The sequence below is a fragment of the Meriones unguiculatus genome, chromosome 11 (assembly GCF_030254825.1).
Source record: "Meriones unguiculatus strain TT.TT164.6M chromosome 11, Bangor_MerUng_6.1, whole genome shotgun sequence".
NCBI classification, from domain to species: domain Eukaryota; kingdom Metazoa; phylum Chordata; class Mammalia; order Rodentia; family Muridae; genus Meriones; species Meriones unguiculatus.
The window spans coordinates 33,991,793-34,009,163 of record NC_083359.1 but is presented as its reverse complement, the minus strand read 5'-3'; the positions used below and the strand labels follow the sequence as shown (position 1 = coordinate 34,009,163).

The 17,371-nt window shown below is 46.4% G+C and overlaps 1 protein-coding gene across 2 annotated transcripts in view; it reads left to right on the top strand.

Moving 5' to 3' along the window:
- Positions 1 to 8,869, top strand: part of Slit3 (slit guidance ligand 3) — a 594,183-nt gene extending 585,314 nt beyond the window's left edge. For both annotated transcript variants that reach the window (XM_021631471.2, XM_060363864.1), the window contains 2 exons: positions 92 to 300; positions 4,569 to 8,869. In XM_021631471.2, coding sequence (XP_021487146.1) covers positions 92 to 300; positions 4,569 to 4,804 — 445 coding nt within the window. In that variant the 3' untranslated portion in view covers positions 4,805 to 8,869. The remainder of the gene's footprint in view (positions 1 to 91; positions 301 to 4,568) is intronic.
- Positions 8,870 to 17,371: the final 8,502 nt, after the last annotated feature.

Below are 17,371 nucleotides of genomic sequence, written 5' to 3'. Positions count from 1 at the left end.
CATAGGACCCCACCGCTCTGGGTCCTCTGTCTGGAAGGACAGAGAAAGCTGCAAGCAACACTGACTCTGGTCTCCTCCCCTCTGCCCCCAGCTGCAGCCATGGGAAATGCGTGGCCAGTGGCAACTCATACGTTTGCAAGTGTGCCGAGGGCTATGGAGGAGCCTTGTGTGACCATAAGAATGACTCTGCCAACGCCTGCTCAGCCTTCAAGTGCCACCATGGGCAGTGCCGCATCTCAGATCAAGGGGAGCCCTATTGCCTGTGCCAGCCTGGCTTCAGTGGCAATCACTGCGAGCAAGGTGAGTCTGCTATCCTCCTGGGTCAGAGGACCTGGAAAAGAAGCAGGGCTCAAACAGCAGCTGATTCTCCCCCAGAGTAAACTGGCAGGTAGGGAGGAGGAAGCCATGTGTGGTCTTGAATGGCAGAGAAGCAGCTCGTACTGCCACGTCCGGGATCATTCTATCAGTTTCATTGCTAAGGTGTTGTAAAAGGAACTTGTATTCGCCTGGTTCGGTTGTTGGTTACTCTCTGTCTGCTAACCAAGGCCTAGTCCTGGAAGCTTCTAGCCTCCATACAATCTAACCTAGGCCTAAAATGTTTCTAGCCTCTGAGACTTACTGCTTAATAAGCTCACCCTTGCTAGTTTTTTCTGAGCTCCGGGCTGGCTGGCACAACACAGCTGTTCTGGCTCAAAACTCCTCTCCCAGCTAACTACAGTCAATCTGTCTTCTGTCTTTGCCCCCGAGTTGCTGTGCTTGGCCTCAAACTAAGTCAAACAATCTGCTTTTATCTCTTGGCTCCTTCTCATTTTCCAGCTCATTCAGTCTTCCCCCATGTCTAGCTTGTCCTCTCTTCAGCCTGTCTCTGTCCTGGTAAAAAAACTGTCTCCTATCTCTCTCTCATTGCCCCTTAAGTAGCTTCCTTTTCCTCTCTCTTCTCGTGAGAGTTTAGGCGTATTCTATTCGGTCAAGTCTTTCTCTGATTCATCACCTTTTCTGCCACTTGATTAGACATCACTTTCAAACATGGTGCTTCCTTCTACAAACTATCTTTACCTTCATTGTTTGGGATTAAAGGCCTATACCACCATGCCTGTATCTAAACTTTTCTTTACCTGAAACCTGCTTACGAGGCTGGCCTTGAGCTCAGATCTGCTTGCATCTGTCCAGCTGGATCACACAGACCTAGAAGGTCTTTGGTTGTGATCTCTTGCCAGAGCAGCCATGATCTGAAGTAAAACTCCTCTAAAAGGTGCATTCACCAAGGAAGGTTACTGTGTAGAAGACATACAAGAGATGGGGTAAAGGGGTCGTTTTAGACACTTGCTGACTACCATGCTGCCTTGCAGGGGTTCTCGGAAGAATCTAGGCCGTGTAGAGTACATGGTACCTGAGACTGTACTAAGAGTTGGGGAGTAGAAATGTATGAGAGCGCATTGTCCATGGAGGCCAGAAGAAGGCATCAGATTCCCAGAACTGGAGTTAGAGGAGGTTGTGAACTGCCTGGGTGCTGGGTACTGACGTTGTGTTCTCGGTTCCTTTAGTAGAGCTGTAGTACTCTGAACTGCTGAGCTATCTCTATTGGCCCAAAATAGGACTTTTCTTTTTCTGTTTCTTTTTTTTTTTAATTACAGTTTATTCACCATGTATCCCAGCTGTAACCCTTCCCTCATCCCCTCCTAATCCCACTCTCCCTCCCTCTACTTGTCCCATGCCCCTATCCCAGTCCAATGATAGGGGAGGTTCCTCCTCCCCTTCCATCTGATCACAGTCTATCAGGTCTCATCAGGACTGGTTTCCTTGTCTTCCTCTGTGGACCAGCAAGGCTGCTCCCCCCTCAGGTGGAAGTGATCCAAGAGCCAGCCCATGAGTTCATGTCAGAAATTGTTCCTGGTCCTATTATTGGGGAACCCTCTTGGATACTGAACTGCCTCAGGCTACTTCTGTGCAGGGGTTCCACGTTATCTCCATGCATGGTCCTTGATTGGAGTATCAGTCTCAGAAAGACCCCTGTGCCCAGATTTCTTGTTCTGTTGCTCTCCTTGTGGATCTCCTGTTCCCTCCAGGTCTTTCTGTCTCCCCCTTCTTTCATAAGATTCCCTGCACTCTGCCCAAAGTTTGCCTATGCATCTCAGCATGTTTTGATACCCTGCTGGGTGAAGTCCTTCAGAGGCCATCTGTGATAGGCTCCTGTCCTGTTCCCTGTTTTGTCCCTCCTCTGATGTCCGTCTCATTTGCCCTTCTAAATGAAGATCGAGTATCATACCCAGAGTTCCTTCTTGCTCAGCTTCTCCAGGTGTACAGATTTTAGCATGATTATCCTATATCACATGTCCAATATCCACTTCTAAGTAAGTATATACCATGTGTGTCTTTCTGCTTCTGGGATACCTCACTCAAAATGATCTTTTCTAGATCCCACCATTTGCCTGCAAATTTCATGATTTCTTTGTTTTTAATTGCTGAGTAGTATTCCATTGTTTAAATGTACCACAATTTCTTTATCCAGTCCTCAACTGAGGGATATCTAGGTTATTTCCAGCTTCTGGCTATTACAAATAAAGCTGCTACAAACATGGTTGAGCAATTGTCCTTGTATACTTGAGCATCTTTTGGATATATGCGTAGGAGTGGTACAGCTGGGTCTTGATGTAGCAGTATTCCTATTTGTCTGAGAAAGCGCCAGATTGATTTCCAAAGTGGTTGTACAAGTTTACATTCCCACCAGCAATTGAGGACGGTTCCTCTTTCTCCACATCCTCTCCAGCATGTGTTGTTACTTGAGTTTTTGATCTTAGCCATTCTGATGGGTGTAAGGTGAAATCTCAGGGTCGCTTTGATTTGCATTTCTCTGATGACTAAGGATGTTGAGCATTTCTTTAAGTGTTTCTCTGCCATTTTTGTTCCTCTATTGAGAATTCTCTGTTTAGCTCTGTACCCCATTTTTTTAAATTGGGTTACTTGATTTGTTGCTGTTTAACTTCTTGAGTTCTTTATATAGTCTGGATATTAGCCCTCTGTCAGATATAGGGTTGGTGAAGATCCTTTCCCAGTCTGTAGGCTGTCGTTTTGTTCCGATGACAGTGTCCTTTGCTTTTCAGTTTCATGAGGTCTCATTTATTCATTGTTGCTCTTAGAGCAAAGAATTATATGTTAAAGAGATGAGAGGAGGGGGAAGGGGAGGGGAGGGAAAAGAAAAAACAGCTAGGAGTCCATGCCCCTGATAAATATGGAAGCAAAAGCCCTCGGCTTGCTACCCTCATTTTGGAGGCTTTTCTTCTGCATAGACACCGACAAGTTCTCCCTGCCACCAGCATCCAGGCCATACCCTGACACTATGGACTCTTACCTTTCCCATCTCAGTGAGACACCCCTAACTAAAGCCGTTCGTGAATCTGAAGTGATCTTAGACTCAGAGTCCTATCACGATGGGATCAGCACCCCTCATGTTCCCTTCACCCCAGTTGTTGACGCCGCCATTCTTGTGCTTCCTCATTACACACACATGCCCACCCACACGCCCATCATCGCCTTTCTCTTTCCAAATCCTCCTAGAGCCCCATTGTTAAAGAGAATTTTTGCAGGTGGGATCCAGTGCCTGTGTGTCATACTAAAATACACAGCCCATTAAAAAAAAAAAAAAAAAAAAAGCGCTGATGCTTTTTCTTCAGTCACTTCTGCTGCTCAGAGGAGGCCGTGAATCAGAGGGAGGAGGATGGATACATGCATCATGATTTTCCAGGCAGGGAAACCGAGGCAAGGGATAACAAGTGATTTGCCATGGCTGTGAGGCTGCGGATTCTACTTTCCTCCCCCAGTGCCTGCTTTGCATTGTGTAACTGTAATTTTGCTGCTGTTGTGAAGTGTAATGTCAATATCTGTGTTTCCCAGTGGTCTGAGGCGACCCCTGTGAAAGGGTCATTTGACACCTTCCCCCCACACACACAAAGAAATCACGACCCATGCGTTGAGAACCACCACTCTAGGTCACGGGAGACAGGCTCCTGGGAATGGTAGGGCCAGTCTGGGACAAACTGGAGCTTTGCTGCCCTATCCAAAGCTCTTAGCACCATGGCAACACGGGGAAGCAGGCTGAGCTCTGCCAGACCTCCTAAGTTTCAAAGAAGCCAGAAGTCCAAATTCTGCAATGAGCTCAGATGTCTTCAACATAGTCTTTAAGCACGTTCAATCAATCAAAACCTGTCTAGTAGCCACAGTTTGCCAGTCTCTTGGAACATGGAAGACTAAGCCCAGTCCTGCCACCAGGATCTCCTTGGGATTGATTAAAGCCTTGAGTTGAGCCTGGCACAGTAAAAGCACATCAAATTTGTAGAATTAGGGAAGGAGGGAGGGAGGGAGGAAGAAAAGGAGGGAGGCAGGCAAGCAGGCAGGAAGGAAGGAGGGAAAGAAGGGTAGTTGGATGGTTAGGTAAGCAGGTGATGTACCAGTGAATACTTGCATCTTCAGATGGCAGGTATCTCCTGACAGCTGAGCAGGGAACCACCTATGGTCCCTCCAGACCCCTCACCATGGCCAGTGCTCTAACTCTACGTGTCTACCCCCTTCAGAGAATCCATGTATGGGGGAGATAGTCCGAGAAGCCATCCGCCGCCAGAAAGATTATGCCTCCTGTGCCACAGCCTCCAAGGTGCCCATCATGGAATGCCGCGGGGGCTGCGGAAGTCAGTGCTGCCAGCCGATTCGCAGCAAGCGGCGGAAATATGTCTTCCAGTGCACTGATGGCTCCTCCTTCGTGGAAGAGGTGGAGAGACACTTGGAATGTGGCTGCCGTGCGTGTTCCTGAGCCCCTCTGCCATCTACCCACCCACCGCCTCTCAGACTCCAGCTCACTGGGCGGGGGACAGCCCAAGCAGAACCTCTTTTGAGATTCAGAATGAAGGAGAGAAAGCTGGAGAGGAAGAGGCAAAAGAGAGAATATTAAGTATATTGTAAAATAAACAAAAAAAATAGAACTTATTTTTATTATGGAAAGTGACTATTTTCATCTTTTATTATATAAATATATCACACCGTCTGAGTATATGTACTATATAGTGCGTTATTTTTACCAAGTTTTGTTTGTGTTGTGTACTTGTTGTGTTTTTATAAACAGCTGTTTAAATTTCTAAGACAAAAAAAAGACTAATAAAAATGTTTTAAACAAAAGGAGAAGAATAGAGAAACGAAAGCCTGTCTGAGGCAGGAAGAGGGAATTTTATGTGTATGTAGCTCTCTTCAGTCAGCACAAACGAGAGCTATTTCTTGAGCTGGCTTGGAAACAAGGAAGAGAGAAGTGGAAGTACTTACGTTGTTGTTTCTCCATGGCCTTCACTCCTCTTTTACTCCCTTCCTGGTAGGCAGCAAGCTTCCTCTCTCCTGGCTTTCTAGGCCCAATGTGTCCCCTTGCTTCCTAAAGGCACTTCTGGGCCCTGCAAGCCTCGTTGTACTTCAGAGGCATTGCTGTCCTTGCCTATCATCTGACCCAGGCTTCTGCAGGGTATGAGCCCACTGGGAGGCAGAGGCAGCGGCCCCTAGTCTCCTTGAGGGAGTTGAAGCAAACTTTACTGAGTGAGCTGGGTCCGTTCTGCCTCTCCCCACGAAGCCTGTCCTCCGTGATGAGATGAAGAAAGAGGGAACTGGGAAGTCTCCCCAGGTCCCAGACACCCAGCCCTGCCTTACAAGTCCTCTTTCCAGCCAGTTTCAATACCAGAGAGCAGGCAGCAGGACTGCCGGAGAGCAAGACAGGGAGCCTCATCTCCATGGAAGCCCAACAGGCTGCCTCTGGCCTCTGGTCCTCTAGAACACCACCATCTCAGTGGCAAAGACCCACTGCTGAGGAGCAATACCATCCAGCACGTGTCTGAAATCTAACTTTATCTAACCCCTACTCTCTGGTGCACTGAAACCCATTTCTCAACTAAAGACACTCAGGCCCCTTTGCTTGCCTTACTCCTCCCTCTGATGAGTGGAGACCCAGGCCTGGAGTGCAGAGTCAGACTGGAGATTCCCCTCCAGAACAAGCAGACACAGGAGACAGGCAGGAAAAGAGCCCATCAGCAAAAAAGAAAGCAGATGTGTTGCCAGCTGCCTTTCCTCCTTGCTCTGTTTTCTTCCATCTTCCTTTCTGTCTCATTCATGTCTAGAAAATTTCTAGAGTCAGGGACTCGGCCATCTAGGAAGCATTGTTGTCTGGCTTCAGATGCTGCCTCCTGAAGGCCTTTTCTGACCTCCCACGTCCCTCCCCCAACCCTCACTTGCCCCCCCCCTTCACAGCCCTCATCCCGTAGCAGGAGTGGCCAGCATCTCAGCTGGTCGAATCCACCCTCGGCTGGGCTCTGCTCATCCATCCTCCTTTCTCCCCAGCCTCCACTGGTAGTCTCAGGAGGGAAAGGGTGGGACTTTCTGCTCTGAGGGAAGGACCAATAGTAGGCCGAAGACTCAAAGGGGAGAGAAGGGAGAGAGAAGAAGGTAGAGGAACACAAGGCAGGAAGAAGGCATGGAGGGAGGGTAGAAAGGATGTAATAGAGAGACTTCTGAGCAAGCATATGAATGTGCATCGTGTTGGGGGGGATTGTACCTTATGACAGTTTGTTGAAAATGTCCATAATTAGATTGATGGGGTGCTCGCTACAATATACTCAGATGTCACTCCAATTGCGACCCACATATTTATATATTTATATGCACACATTCATTTAATTCTCAAAACAGCTCTATGTAAGACTGTAACTAACCCACTTTACAGTTGAGTAAGCTGAGATAGAGAAAGTAAGGACCTTGCCTAAGAGCAGATGGCTGATAAGTTATAGGAGCAAAGGTTTGAGCCCAGACTGTCAGAATCCAGAATTTGCTCACTTAACCACTATCCCACACTACTTCTTGTAGGAAAGAAACACTGTGCCTTTAAGGATCCTACAGTCTGGAGCAGGGACAGTCGTTAAATGGACAGTCGTTTGGTCGTATTACACTGATCTTGGCCAAAAGGCCAAAAAAGCGAGAATTGCTTGAGATAAATAAATATATAGAGACATGCATTTCTTAATGATAGTATAATGAGGGAGAGGGGATTTCCAACCCTGAGTCTATCGGTAAAGTAAGGAGTTGAACAGCTCAGGAAATGGCCCAGTAAAAAAAAACAAAAACAAAACAAACAAACAAAAAAACGTAAAATGGGGAAAATCCCAGAATGTTTGGTGAACAGCCAGAGACCTGTGGTGGCAGCAGCGTAGGATGACGTCTGTAGATCCGAAAGAAATGGGGAATGTGAAGTCAGGATCTCTAGCCTCTACCCCCCCCAAAAAAAAAAAGCCACATAGATAGACTACAGAGAGCCAGGGATAATCAGGGCAGTAGCAAGGAAGTCTAGGCCAGAGCAGGGGAGATAGAGGCACGCCTGGATGAGGAAGCGGGCTTTATCACTCAAAGGGACCTCGGGGCTACTAGTGGTTCACTTTGTGGCTAGCACCAACTAATGCCAGAGTCTCTGTGATAACTCAGGGACTCAGTCATAGAAGGGGTGTCCTGGTATGTGCCCAGTGTCCCCTCCTGTCCCTCCAGTCCACCCATCCTCAATAAGGGGCCTGGTCCTTATGGCATTACCAAGCCCTGCAACTTTGGGAGGGGTTACTGGGCTATGAGCTTTCTCTTCACAGCCATAAGGACCCTGAGGCTTCCCTCTTCCCTCTTCCCTTCACCCCCTATGCTCATCTCTGAACCCATGTGAAGTCAGCCAAGGACAGAAAGGCCGAGTTCTGTTTTCAAGTATGGCTTCAGAGCCTTCTCAACTCTGAGTGGCCTGACTTTACAAAATGCCAAACACAAAGACCATCAAGAAAATCGGCCCCAAAATGAAATTTCTCTAAAAAGGAAATTTAGAGACTTTTGCCTTGAAATGTACCAGATTCTAGGACCAGAAAAAAAATAATAATAATCCAAATGCAGGAAATTTGCCCTCTGAAACGTATGACTTAATATTTGTGGGGATGTGGACATGTAGAAGGCTCCATCTCCTCCATTACTCCCCGAGCAGGGTCAGGAGACAGAGAGAGGACCCCCTTTGGGCTCACAAAAGGGGGGCCTCCAAGTGGTTTATGAAATGCAATACCTGAAATCTATGTAAAGTAAAGCCCTGTAAGATGTAAGATGTTGAGAATGCTGTTGTCACTGATGTTACTGGCATGCCAAATAGCCGTTTTTAGAAGAAAACTTTGCCTTTTCCATCTCATTGCAAGGAGTCTGATATTTCAAAAAGTGAAGTGGGGGAGGGGGAAGACTTCCCAGGATCAGCAAAAGAGAAGAGAAAGGCTCCCAGGAGAACCTCAAAAACCCAGGAATGACTGGACTGGGGCTGAGCCAGCCTTGCCTTTTCCAGAGACAAAGATATCCCCAGACAAGCCCCTAGCCACTGCTTCAAAGATCCACAGGATCCCAGGGAGCAGAGGTGAAGGGACCCTTGAGTAAACTGCAGGTCATAAAAAAGGGTCAGGGAAGTGAAATGATATCTCCCACAACTCAAAGTTTCACAGCTGAGTCACACCTAAAGGCGACGAGGCTCCAAGGGTCTGCCCAGGCAGTTCCTCTTGCACCACAGGGTACACTGTGACAAAGCTGATCAGAGATGGAAGCCAGTGGGACCCGTCAAGGCAGAACTGGCATTTGGCAAAGCTTATTTCTCTAACTCAATAGATTCTAATAAGAAAGAAAAATGTTTTTTTTTTCATTAACAGTGTTACAGTGCCACTTCCTCATTATGAAGTAAATAATGTGCATTTCTTGCTTCAACATTCTGCCTTCTTCTAATGTCACTTAAATAAATAGATGTGTCACAGGGGAGCCCACGGTGCTCTTGTGAATGCATAATTCAGCCTTTCTCTGTAGTGCGTGCTTCATTTCTGCCCCTGACTTTTATACCCTGTAGGGCACAGTATTACATTCATGGGTTTTGGGTATACCTGTGTGGAATTAGTAGAAATGAACTAATTTCTTAGACCTCTTAGGTAAGAAAACTGCATCTAGAATTCTCATCATATTCCCTAAGCCCTACATATATGACTTAGGGGCTCCAGGGTCTACAGATGTGGGCTTGAATAGCCACGAACTGGATGCCAAGGGTGATTGTGAAGGAACCCTCTCATGTTCAGAGTAGAGCCCCCCAAGGCCTATTTCATCTCTTCTTCTACTCGTTCTTTTGTTTTGGGGTTCTTTTGTGGTTGGTTGGTTGGTTGGTTGGTTGGTTGGTTGGTTTTTGAGACAGAGTTTCTCTGTGTAGCCCTGGCTGTCCTGGAACTCTGTAGACCAAGCTGGCCTCGAACTTACAGAGAGATCCGCCTGCCTCTGCCTCCCCAAGTACAGGAATTAAAGAAGTGAGCCATGGCTGCCGCAGTCACCACCACCCAGCTCCCCTACTTGTTCTTTCACCAAGCATATAATACATACCAGGTAGCATTCTAAGCAATAAGGACTCCAAAGATAGAGAAGGCCAAGTCCTGTTCCGGAGTCTAAATGCTAATTGACAGGGTGAGTTGTGTGCCAGTCAACAACACCTAGAGGCACTGATAATAGATAACCATAATCGCTTAAGATAACAAAGTGTGAGAAAAGTGACAAAATGACACCTACCCCAGAGAGAGCAAGGTAGGCCTCCATGAAGAACTGAAAATCAGGACACTAAGAAATGGAAAGATAAGGAAAGTGACAATGCCACACTTGCCAGTCACTTCCTCTCACGAGGATATTATCTATGGGCAGTCATAACCCAAGCATCTCATAGGCCAGAGATGGTGCAAGCAAACCACCCACCTCTCTGCCCTGGGCACACTTGAGAGGCTACAGACTTCCCCAGTGAGGACCGCCATGCATCTGGACGCTGCCAGAGGCACAGATAGTATACCGCCCTTGCTGAAATGCCATCAAGAATAAGACACTGAGCCAGGCGTGGTGGTGCCTTGCCAGATCAAAAAACAGAGACAAATGGCTTTCTTCATTCTATTCTTTCATTCAGCCAAGGCAGGCCTACAGACCATGGGCTGGTGCCTCCTACCTTAGGATGAGTCTTCACTAGGTTACATCTCTCTGGAGATACCTCACATGCCCGGAAGGAAGCGTGTCTTCTAGATGATTCTCATGACAATGAAGATTAACCAAGAACACACATGGGTGAAAGAAATGACCCTTCAGCAAACTGCTGGGGAAACTGGATATGCAAAGGCACCTATTCCTATTTCTTATCAACTACCAGAAATGAATTAACAAAGGATCGATGAGCTCAATGTAAGACCTGGATCTATTAAACTACCAGAATAAAACATAGAGAAATTGCTTGAGGACATGGATGCGGGCAAAGATAATTCCCAGAGCTTAGGCAGCACAGCAGATAGGCAGGTGGGACTGCAAAGCTTCCGAGAAGCAAAGGAAATGGTCAACAGAGTAAAGAGTGACCCACAGTCTCTTAGAAGCTGGGCAGTGGTGGCGCAGGCCTTTAATCTCCCCACTCGAGAGATGGAGTCAGGCAAATCTCTGAGTTTGAGGCCAGCCTGGTCTACAGAGAGAGTTCCAGGACAGCCAGCACTACACAGAGAAATCCTGTCTTGAAAAACCAAAGGAAATAAAGTCTCTTAGAATCAAAGAATCGTGGCTATTAGAGGCTAGAGAGAAAGGGGATAAAGGGGATGAGAAGAGGTTGGCCAATGGGTACAAGACTATTTGAGAGGGATAAGAAAATTAACATCTAGCATTATTCTATTGCACTATAAAATGACTAAAGTTAGTAACAATACAATGAATGCTCCCACAGGCATGTGGGAGGGTTTTGAAATGATAAACATGGAAGGTGATTGATATGCTCATCTGTCCTGTGATCATTATACAATAAACTGAAATTCCCCTATAAAGAAGTACGATTGTGTGCCAATCAAAAATAAATTTTAAATTTAAAATGCAGTGAAAAATATAGCTTCATTAAAACTGGAGGTGAGGAAAATAGAGAGACAGAGTCACAACTGAAGGGTGAGGATGGAGAAAGAATGGCTACTGAATGTAGCCCTGAGTCCTGGGATGAACTATTATTAGCCAAAGAGGCATTTATTCATCTTTCATGTGTGTCTTGGGTGACCTCAGTCTAGTGGCCTTGCTTTGGAAGTGGTTTCATCTTCCTGACCCATTTTATAAGAGCTGACAGGGCAGAAGAGCAGTAGGTGGAAGATTACCTAGCTACAGGTGAGAAGGTGCATTCAGAGAATGAGGAGCTAAAGCCTGACAGTCAACCACTGTGCATGCTCTCCCATCACACACACACAAGTACGTGTAACATGCATCACATCGCTATATACATTATTTCATCCTGCGCTTTCCATCTGCCCCAGTTAGGGTTTCTCTTGCTGTAATAGAACACCACAACCAAGGCAATTTACAAAATATTTTATTTGGGGGCAGACGGTTCCAGAGAGCTAGGATCCATAGTAGAAGGGGCAGAAGGCCACAGGTACGGCAGCTGGAGCTGGAAGCTGAGGGATGAGGGCTTACACCTCAAAACTGCAAGCAGGAAAATGAGAGAGCGGCCTCAAAGGGACCAAAGCCTTCCCCCAGTGACATACTTCCACAGGCAAGGCCATGGCTCCTGAGCCTTCCCAAACAACACCAACTGGGGAACACAGATGCCAGAGCCCATGTAGGACATGTATCATTCAAGCCACCGCATCATCCAACCAATGAGGGAGAGACCTGGATTCACACAGCTAGAAACAGCAGAGGTGTGGACTGATCCAGGGCTCTCCAGAACCCTGTCCATTGTAACTAACATCCTGATTTGCGTGTAGCAAAGCCCTGGTGAATGTCTGTGATTGGACACGACTTCCAGCACAGAGTATCTTGAGCAAGAAGCTGGGGCTCATTAGGTTATGGAAATAGGACCAGAATAATCAATCCAGAGACTGAAACCCACCCACCCCCCATATTGGAGCAAAGCTGTGCTGGCTAGATTTATGTCCACTTGACACAAGTTAGAGCTGTCTGAGAGGAGGTTAACCTCAATTACAGCCTCCAGAAGACCAGCTGTTGGCAAGCCTGTAAGGCATTTTCTTAATTAGTGACTGAGTGGGCAGAGTCCGACCCACGGTGGGCAGGTGGTACTGAGTTCTGTAAGAAAGCAGGCTGAGCAAGCCAAGAGGAGCCATGAGCAGCACTCTTCCGTGCCCTCCGCATCAGCTCCTGCCTCCAGCTTCCTGCTCTGTTGGAGTTTCTGTCCTGACTTCCTTCAGCGACGAACTACATTGTGGAAGTGTAAGCCAAATAAACCCCTTTCTCCTCAAATTCCTTTTGGTCATGGTGTTGGGGGTTGGTCTGATGCTGATTCCTGGCCAGGAAGATCTGGTTATGCCCTATCCTTGTTGTGTAAACCTACCTAAGACATTATTCCTGATTGGTTGATTAAAATGCCTAAAACCTGGGCAGGGCAGAATGGGGTAGGCGTAGCTAAGGTTCCCAGGCTTTGGGTTCAGGAGAATCACAGGAAACAAACGGGAAGACAGAAAGGGAGGAGGAAGGAGGACGCCAGGATAGGTTAGAAGGAACCACGTGGCCCGGGAGAAAGGACTCCAAGGATAACATAAAAAGAAACACCAAGATGGAAAATGTAAGCAAGTATTTATAAGATTATGGACGGAAGGCAGCCCAGATAGGAATGGTGAAGGTGGATGGCATGAGATTTGGGAGGTTATTAAGATAGCATAGGTGGAATTACCTGCCCAGCCCGAGGTGTTACAAGGCAATTACAAAATCTAACAGGTGTCTGTGTCTTACTGATTGTGATAGCGGGTTAAATAACACCACCAAAGTAATTATAGGGCAAAAAATAAACATTATTTAGCCCAGCACCCTTTTATTTCCCACAGCAGTCACGGTGTTTCATCACAGCAATACTAGCTCTAACACAAAAGCCAATACAACTACTGGTGACCATGGAAACACTCCCTTTCTACAGTGATTGTCCTGAACCCATCATTTTTCACATTCACCTGCAGTCCTCAAAAAACGCTGGAAAGTAAGAGTTGTTACTCTGTGTTTCAAAGATCTGGAATCCTAGCAAATGCGGCCACTGCCTAGGGTTCAAAAGGTAGAGGGCCACAAGGCTGGGAGACCAACCTTGGTCCGACTTTTAAAAACACACCTTTCCACAGGAACTGTTTGCTACTCTGCCGAAAGGTGAGGAAGCACCGCTTCGTGTGTATCCCTGAACAACAGACTACTTGTTTATTGACCCAGTAACCATTGGCGTAAGAGACTAATTGACAATAAAAATCATTTTCGTTTATTAAAAAAAAAAACTTTCTAGGTCCCTATACTGTCTGGCCGTCATATATGAGAAGGATGATAGGTAGTCTGGATTTCCCCATGGACAGAGGAAGGGGATGCAGGACCTCCTTCTCAAAGACAGGAAGGAACACAAGTTCACAGAGACCAAGGCCAGGGGCCTGAGTCTCACAGGCTCACCCAGGCACAAGTGAGGCTGGCTCTTCCCATGCCGCCTTCAGCTCCGGCCGGTGGGACTCAACATCCATTTACATCTTGGGGGGACAAAGTGCACCTGGGCTAGTGTAAAAGTACCAGCCCTGGTATTTAAACCCTCAAGGCCACAGAAAATGGACTTCCTAATGAATGCAGCTACCTGGGACCTGGCCAGGAACTACTGGTTCTCCTTCCCTTAACTGAGTGGGTTCCTACCTGGAAACTTTCTGACCCCATTGCCTTTCCTTCCCTCATCTGTCCTGAAAAGCAGAGTTTGGAAATGCATGAGGCACTGTTTCAGGCTTGCAAAACGAACAAGAACAGGAGATAACCAAAGTGTTACAAGGCAGATTAAAAAAAAAAAAAAAAAAGCTGGACAGAGGGCCATGCATTGTATGATTTCATTTACATGTGATATACCAAAAAGGCAAGTTTACAGAGGCAAAGCACTGAAGATACTTTGGAATAAGTCAGGTCATGACCACACAAGCTTGTGAAAGCTTAATTTCATATGGGTGGGGTAGCCCAATGATAGAGCACTTTTGAGTGTGTGCCAAACCTTGGGGTTCATCCCCAGCATTGAAGGAAACAAAGGTGTGGGGGGGGGAGTCATAGCATGTTCCAAACTGTTGGGAGCCAGACCGAGTGATCTGACGAAATGATGAAGAGAATGCTAGTTCTCTGTTCTAGCCCAGGGGCAGACTTGGCAAGGTCCAGTCTTGGCCTGGAGCCTGGGCCTGGAGTTAAGGTTTCAGTTCCTAGAAACCTGGCTTTCTCTGAAGAGCTGTGGTTATCAGTCCTAGGGCAGCTGTGCCTGAGGCATTCTATGTGCTTATTGCCAGCATTGTCTGATTTCTGCTCTCCTTGAACACAGACACACACCAGCAGATAGTATATAAAATGTTCTTCTTTCCTTCTTTCTTTCTTTTTTCTTCCTTCCTTCTTGCCTTCCTTTCTTTCTTCCTTCCTTCCTTCTTTCCTTCTTTTCTTTCTTTCTCCCCCCACCCTTGGTTTTGTGAGACAAGGTTTCTCTGTGTAGCCTTGGCTGTCCTGGACACACTTTGAAGACCAGGCTGGCCTCAAACTCACAGACATCCACCTGCTCTGCCTCCCTGCATCCCTAGAGATGCTGTACTTCTTAAAAAACTAAGCTGGCATGTCATTAGCTTATGCAAGAACTACCCGCCACCACACACACACACACACACACACACACACTTCCCAGCTATTGCTTTTGTCTTCTTTATTTCTCGTCCTCTCACTAGATACCTCACTGCTCAGGACCCTTATTCCTGTGGGTTCAGGTCAATTAGCCCTATCTTAATTTTGTGTATATACATATATGTATGTTGTTCTTAAAGCCATGCCAGATGTGGTGGTGCACGCCTCTAATCCCAGCACTTGGGGAGGCGGAGGCAGACAAATCTCTGTGTCATCGAGGCCAGCCTGGTCTACAAAGGCAGTCCAGAACAGCCAAAGCTATACAGAGATACCCTGTCTCAGAAAAACAAAACAAAAAGAGCCACAAGGAAGGAAGCCCTGTGATCACCTGGAGGTAGCCGAGAGCCAGGACAGAACAAGACCTACTCCACAGTGATGTGTCCATTTTCCCCAAACCTGAGGCAGAACTTCCCTTGGCAATTCAGCTCAAGACTTAGGCCCTGAACCCTAAATAAAAGAAAGTGTCACCTTTTCAATATATCAGCTCAATCTTGGGCTTTTCTTCTCTAGTACATGGAGGGTGTTTGTTTTGAGACAGGATCTGACTAGGTAGCCCTGGCTGGCCTTGAACTCACAGAGATCCAACCACCTTTGCCTCTCAAGTGCTGGGACTAGCAGTGTGTGCCATCCCACCCAGCCACATCAAGGATTTAAAGAGGAAAGCCCTGCCTTCTTCAAGGAGCAGGAAATAATCAGTGTGTAATGAAGCAGAGCAGTGAAAAAAAAAAGTTTAAATTAGTATTATATCTTAAATTTAGTATTCTTCAGGACTCAAGCTTAGGCAGGAGGATTGCCACAAATTTGAAGCTATCCTGGGCTATGTAATGAGTACCAAGCCATAGCAACAAAACAAAACAAACAAACAAAAAACCAAAAAAAAAAAAAAAAAAAAAAAAAAAAAAAAAAAAAAAAAAACAAGGCCCTATCTCCAAGAATAAAAACTAAAACAAAAATCAAACAATTTTGGATTCTCAGCCTATTGTTCAGTGGTACAAAAATGTGCTTTTGCCTTTTCAGGATTCATGAGGGGTTCCTGGAGGGGGCTACAGAATGAAGACTATTCCTGCCATCCTCACCCTGTGCTACTACTGCCTTTTCCAGGGTCACAGGTCAATTCCAGTTCTCTGGGGAGGCCTGCTTCTTGCTGTCACCATATATTTATGCAACTGCCGACCTATTCCACCACTCACTCCACTGGGCCATCTCATCTACCTCCATCTTGCCTTTTGGAAAGCCTTCTACCTTCTCCAGTCCACCATTCTCTTCTCCATAACCACGTAGAAATGTTTGGTGATCCCTGTGCCATTCTGGTACCATAGGAATGAGGTGGAGCCAAGGCTCTTCAACAACTGGCTTGCTACCCTTAGGCTCTCACTAACTTCCTCTCCTGCCCCCGCAGGATGGTCAGATAATGGGAACATGTCAAGGTGAAGGTGCAGCAGGGACTTCACCTCTGCTTTCAGGCCTGGCTGTGATACAAAATAAGAGCCATGGGTTTGTTCCTGCATCACACCGTCAAAATGAACCCACATGTTCTCCACCCTCGTCATCTCTGAGATGGAATTTAGATCAGTCTCCTGGGCACAACTTACTTAAAGAGACATTCATGTAGTAAAAGGGACACATTCCTACCCAGCAGAGCCTCCCAAGCGTCGTCAATGGAGGAATGGTGCAAACAGAAACCATGATACAGGAGTGTGTCCCCACCCTTCTAATCCTAGCACTGGGGAAGCAGAGGCAGGCAGATGTCTGTGAGCTCCAGGTCAGCCTGGTCTGCATATCGAGTTCCAGGCCAGGAGGGCTACATAGAGAGAACCTGTCTAAAAAAAAAAGAAAAAAAAAAGGCCACTGTGTTTTGTACCCATCATTTTCCCCTTCACATCATCAAGGTTCCCTGGTCTCTATAGAAAAGAACTCTCCCCGTGAAGAAGTTAACTTGGGTCAGAGATGGAACTCTTCATTCATTCCCAAGAAATGTGACGCACCTACTCACCAGAAAGCAAACCAGTAGGGCTGCCCAGTCTTGAGTTTTGAGCGTCTAAAATTGTAAACTAAACAGACCTTTTTTCTTTGTTAAAAGAAAAAGAAGTGAGCTGGGTAGTCGTGGCACACACCGTTAATCCCAGCCCTCAGGAAGTAGAGGCAGTAGGATTTGCGAGTACGAGGCCAGCCTGGTCTACAGAGCAAGTTCCAGGACATCTAGGGCTACACAGAGAAATCCTGACTCAAAAAAAAAAATTTTTTTTTAAGTAACTTGGAGAAGATTAAAAAAAAAGACTATAAGAGAATCGATAAAAACCTTGCAAAACTTGAAAACATGTTGTTAAGCAAAATAACTCAACAGAAAAAGTCACATGATCCTGTTGCTATGAAATATCCACAAGAGGAAGACAGCCACTGACACAGAAAGTAGATTCATCATCCCCAGGCACCGGAAGGAGGAGGAACAGGGAGCAACTGTGGAGCAGGTACGAAGTTTCTTTTCAGGATAATGAGAATGCTCTGGAGCTGGGTGGTGGTGATGGTTTCAAAAGACTGTAATTGTGTCACAAGTTGCTGCTCTACATGCTTTATAATAGCTTTCTAAGATTAATTCACTGCTGTATAAATTTTGAATTTACATCCATCCTATTCAAAACCCTAGCTGTAG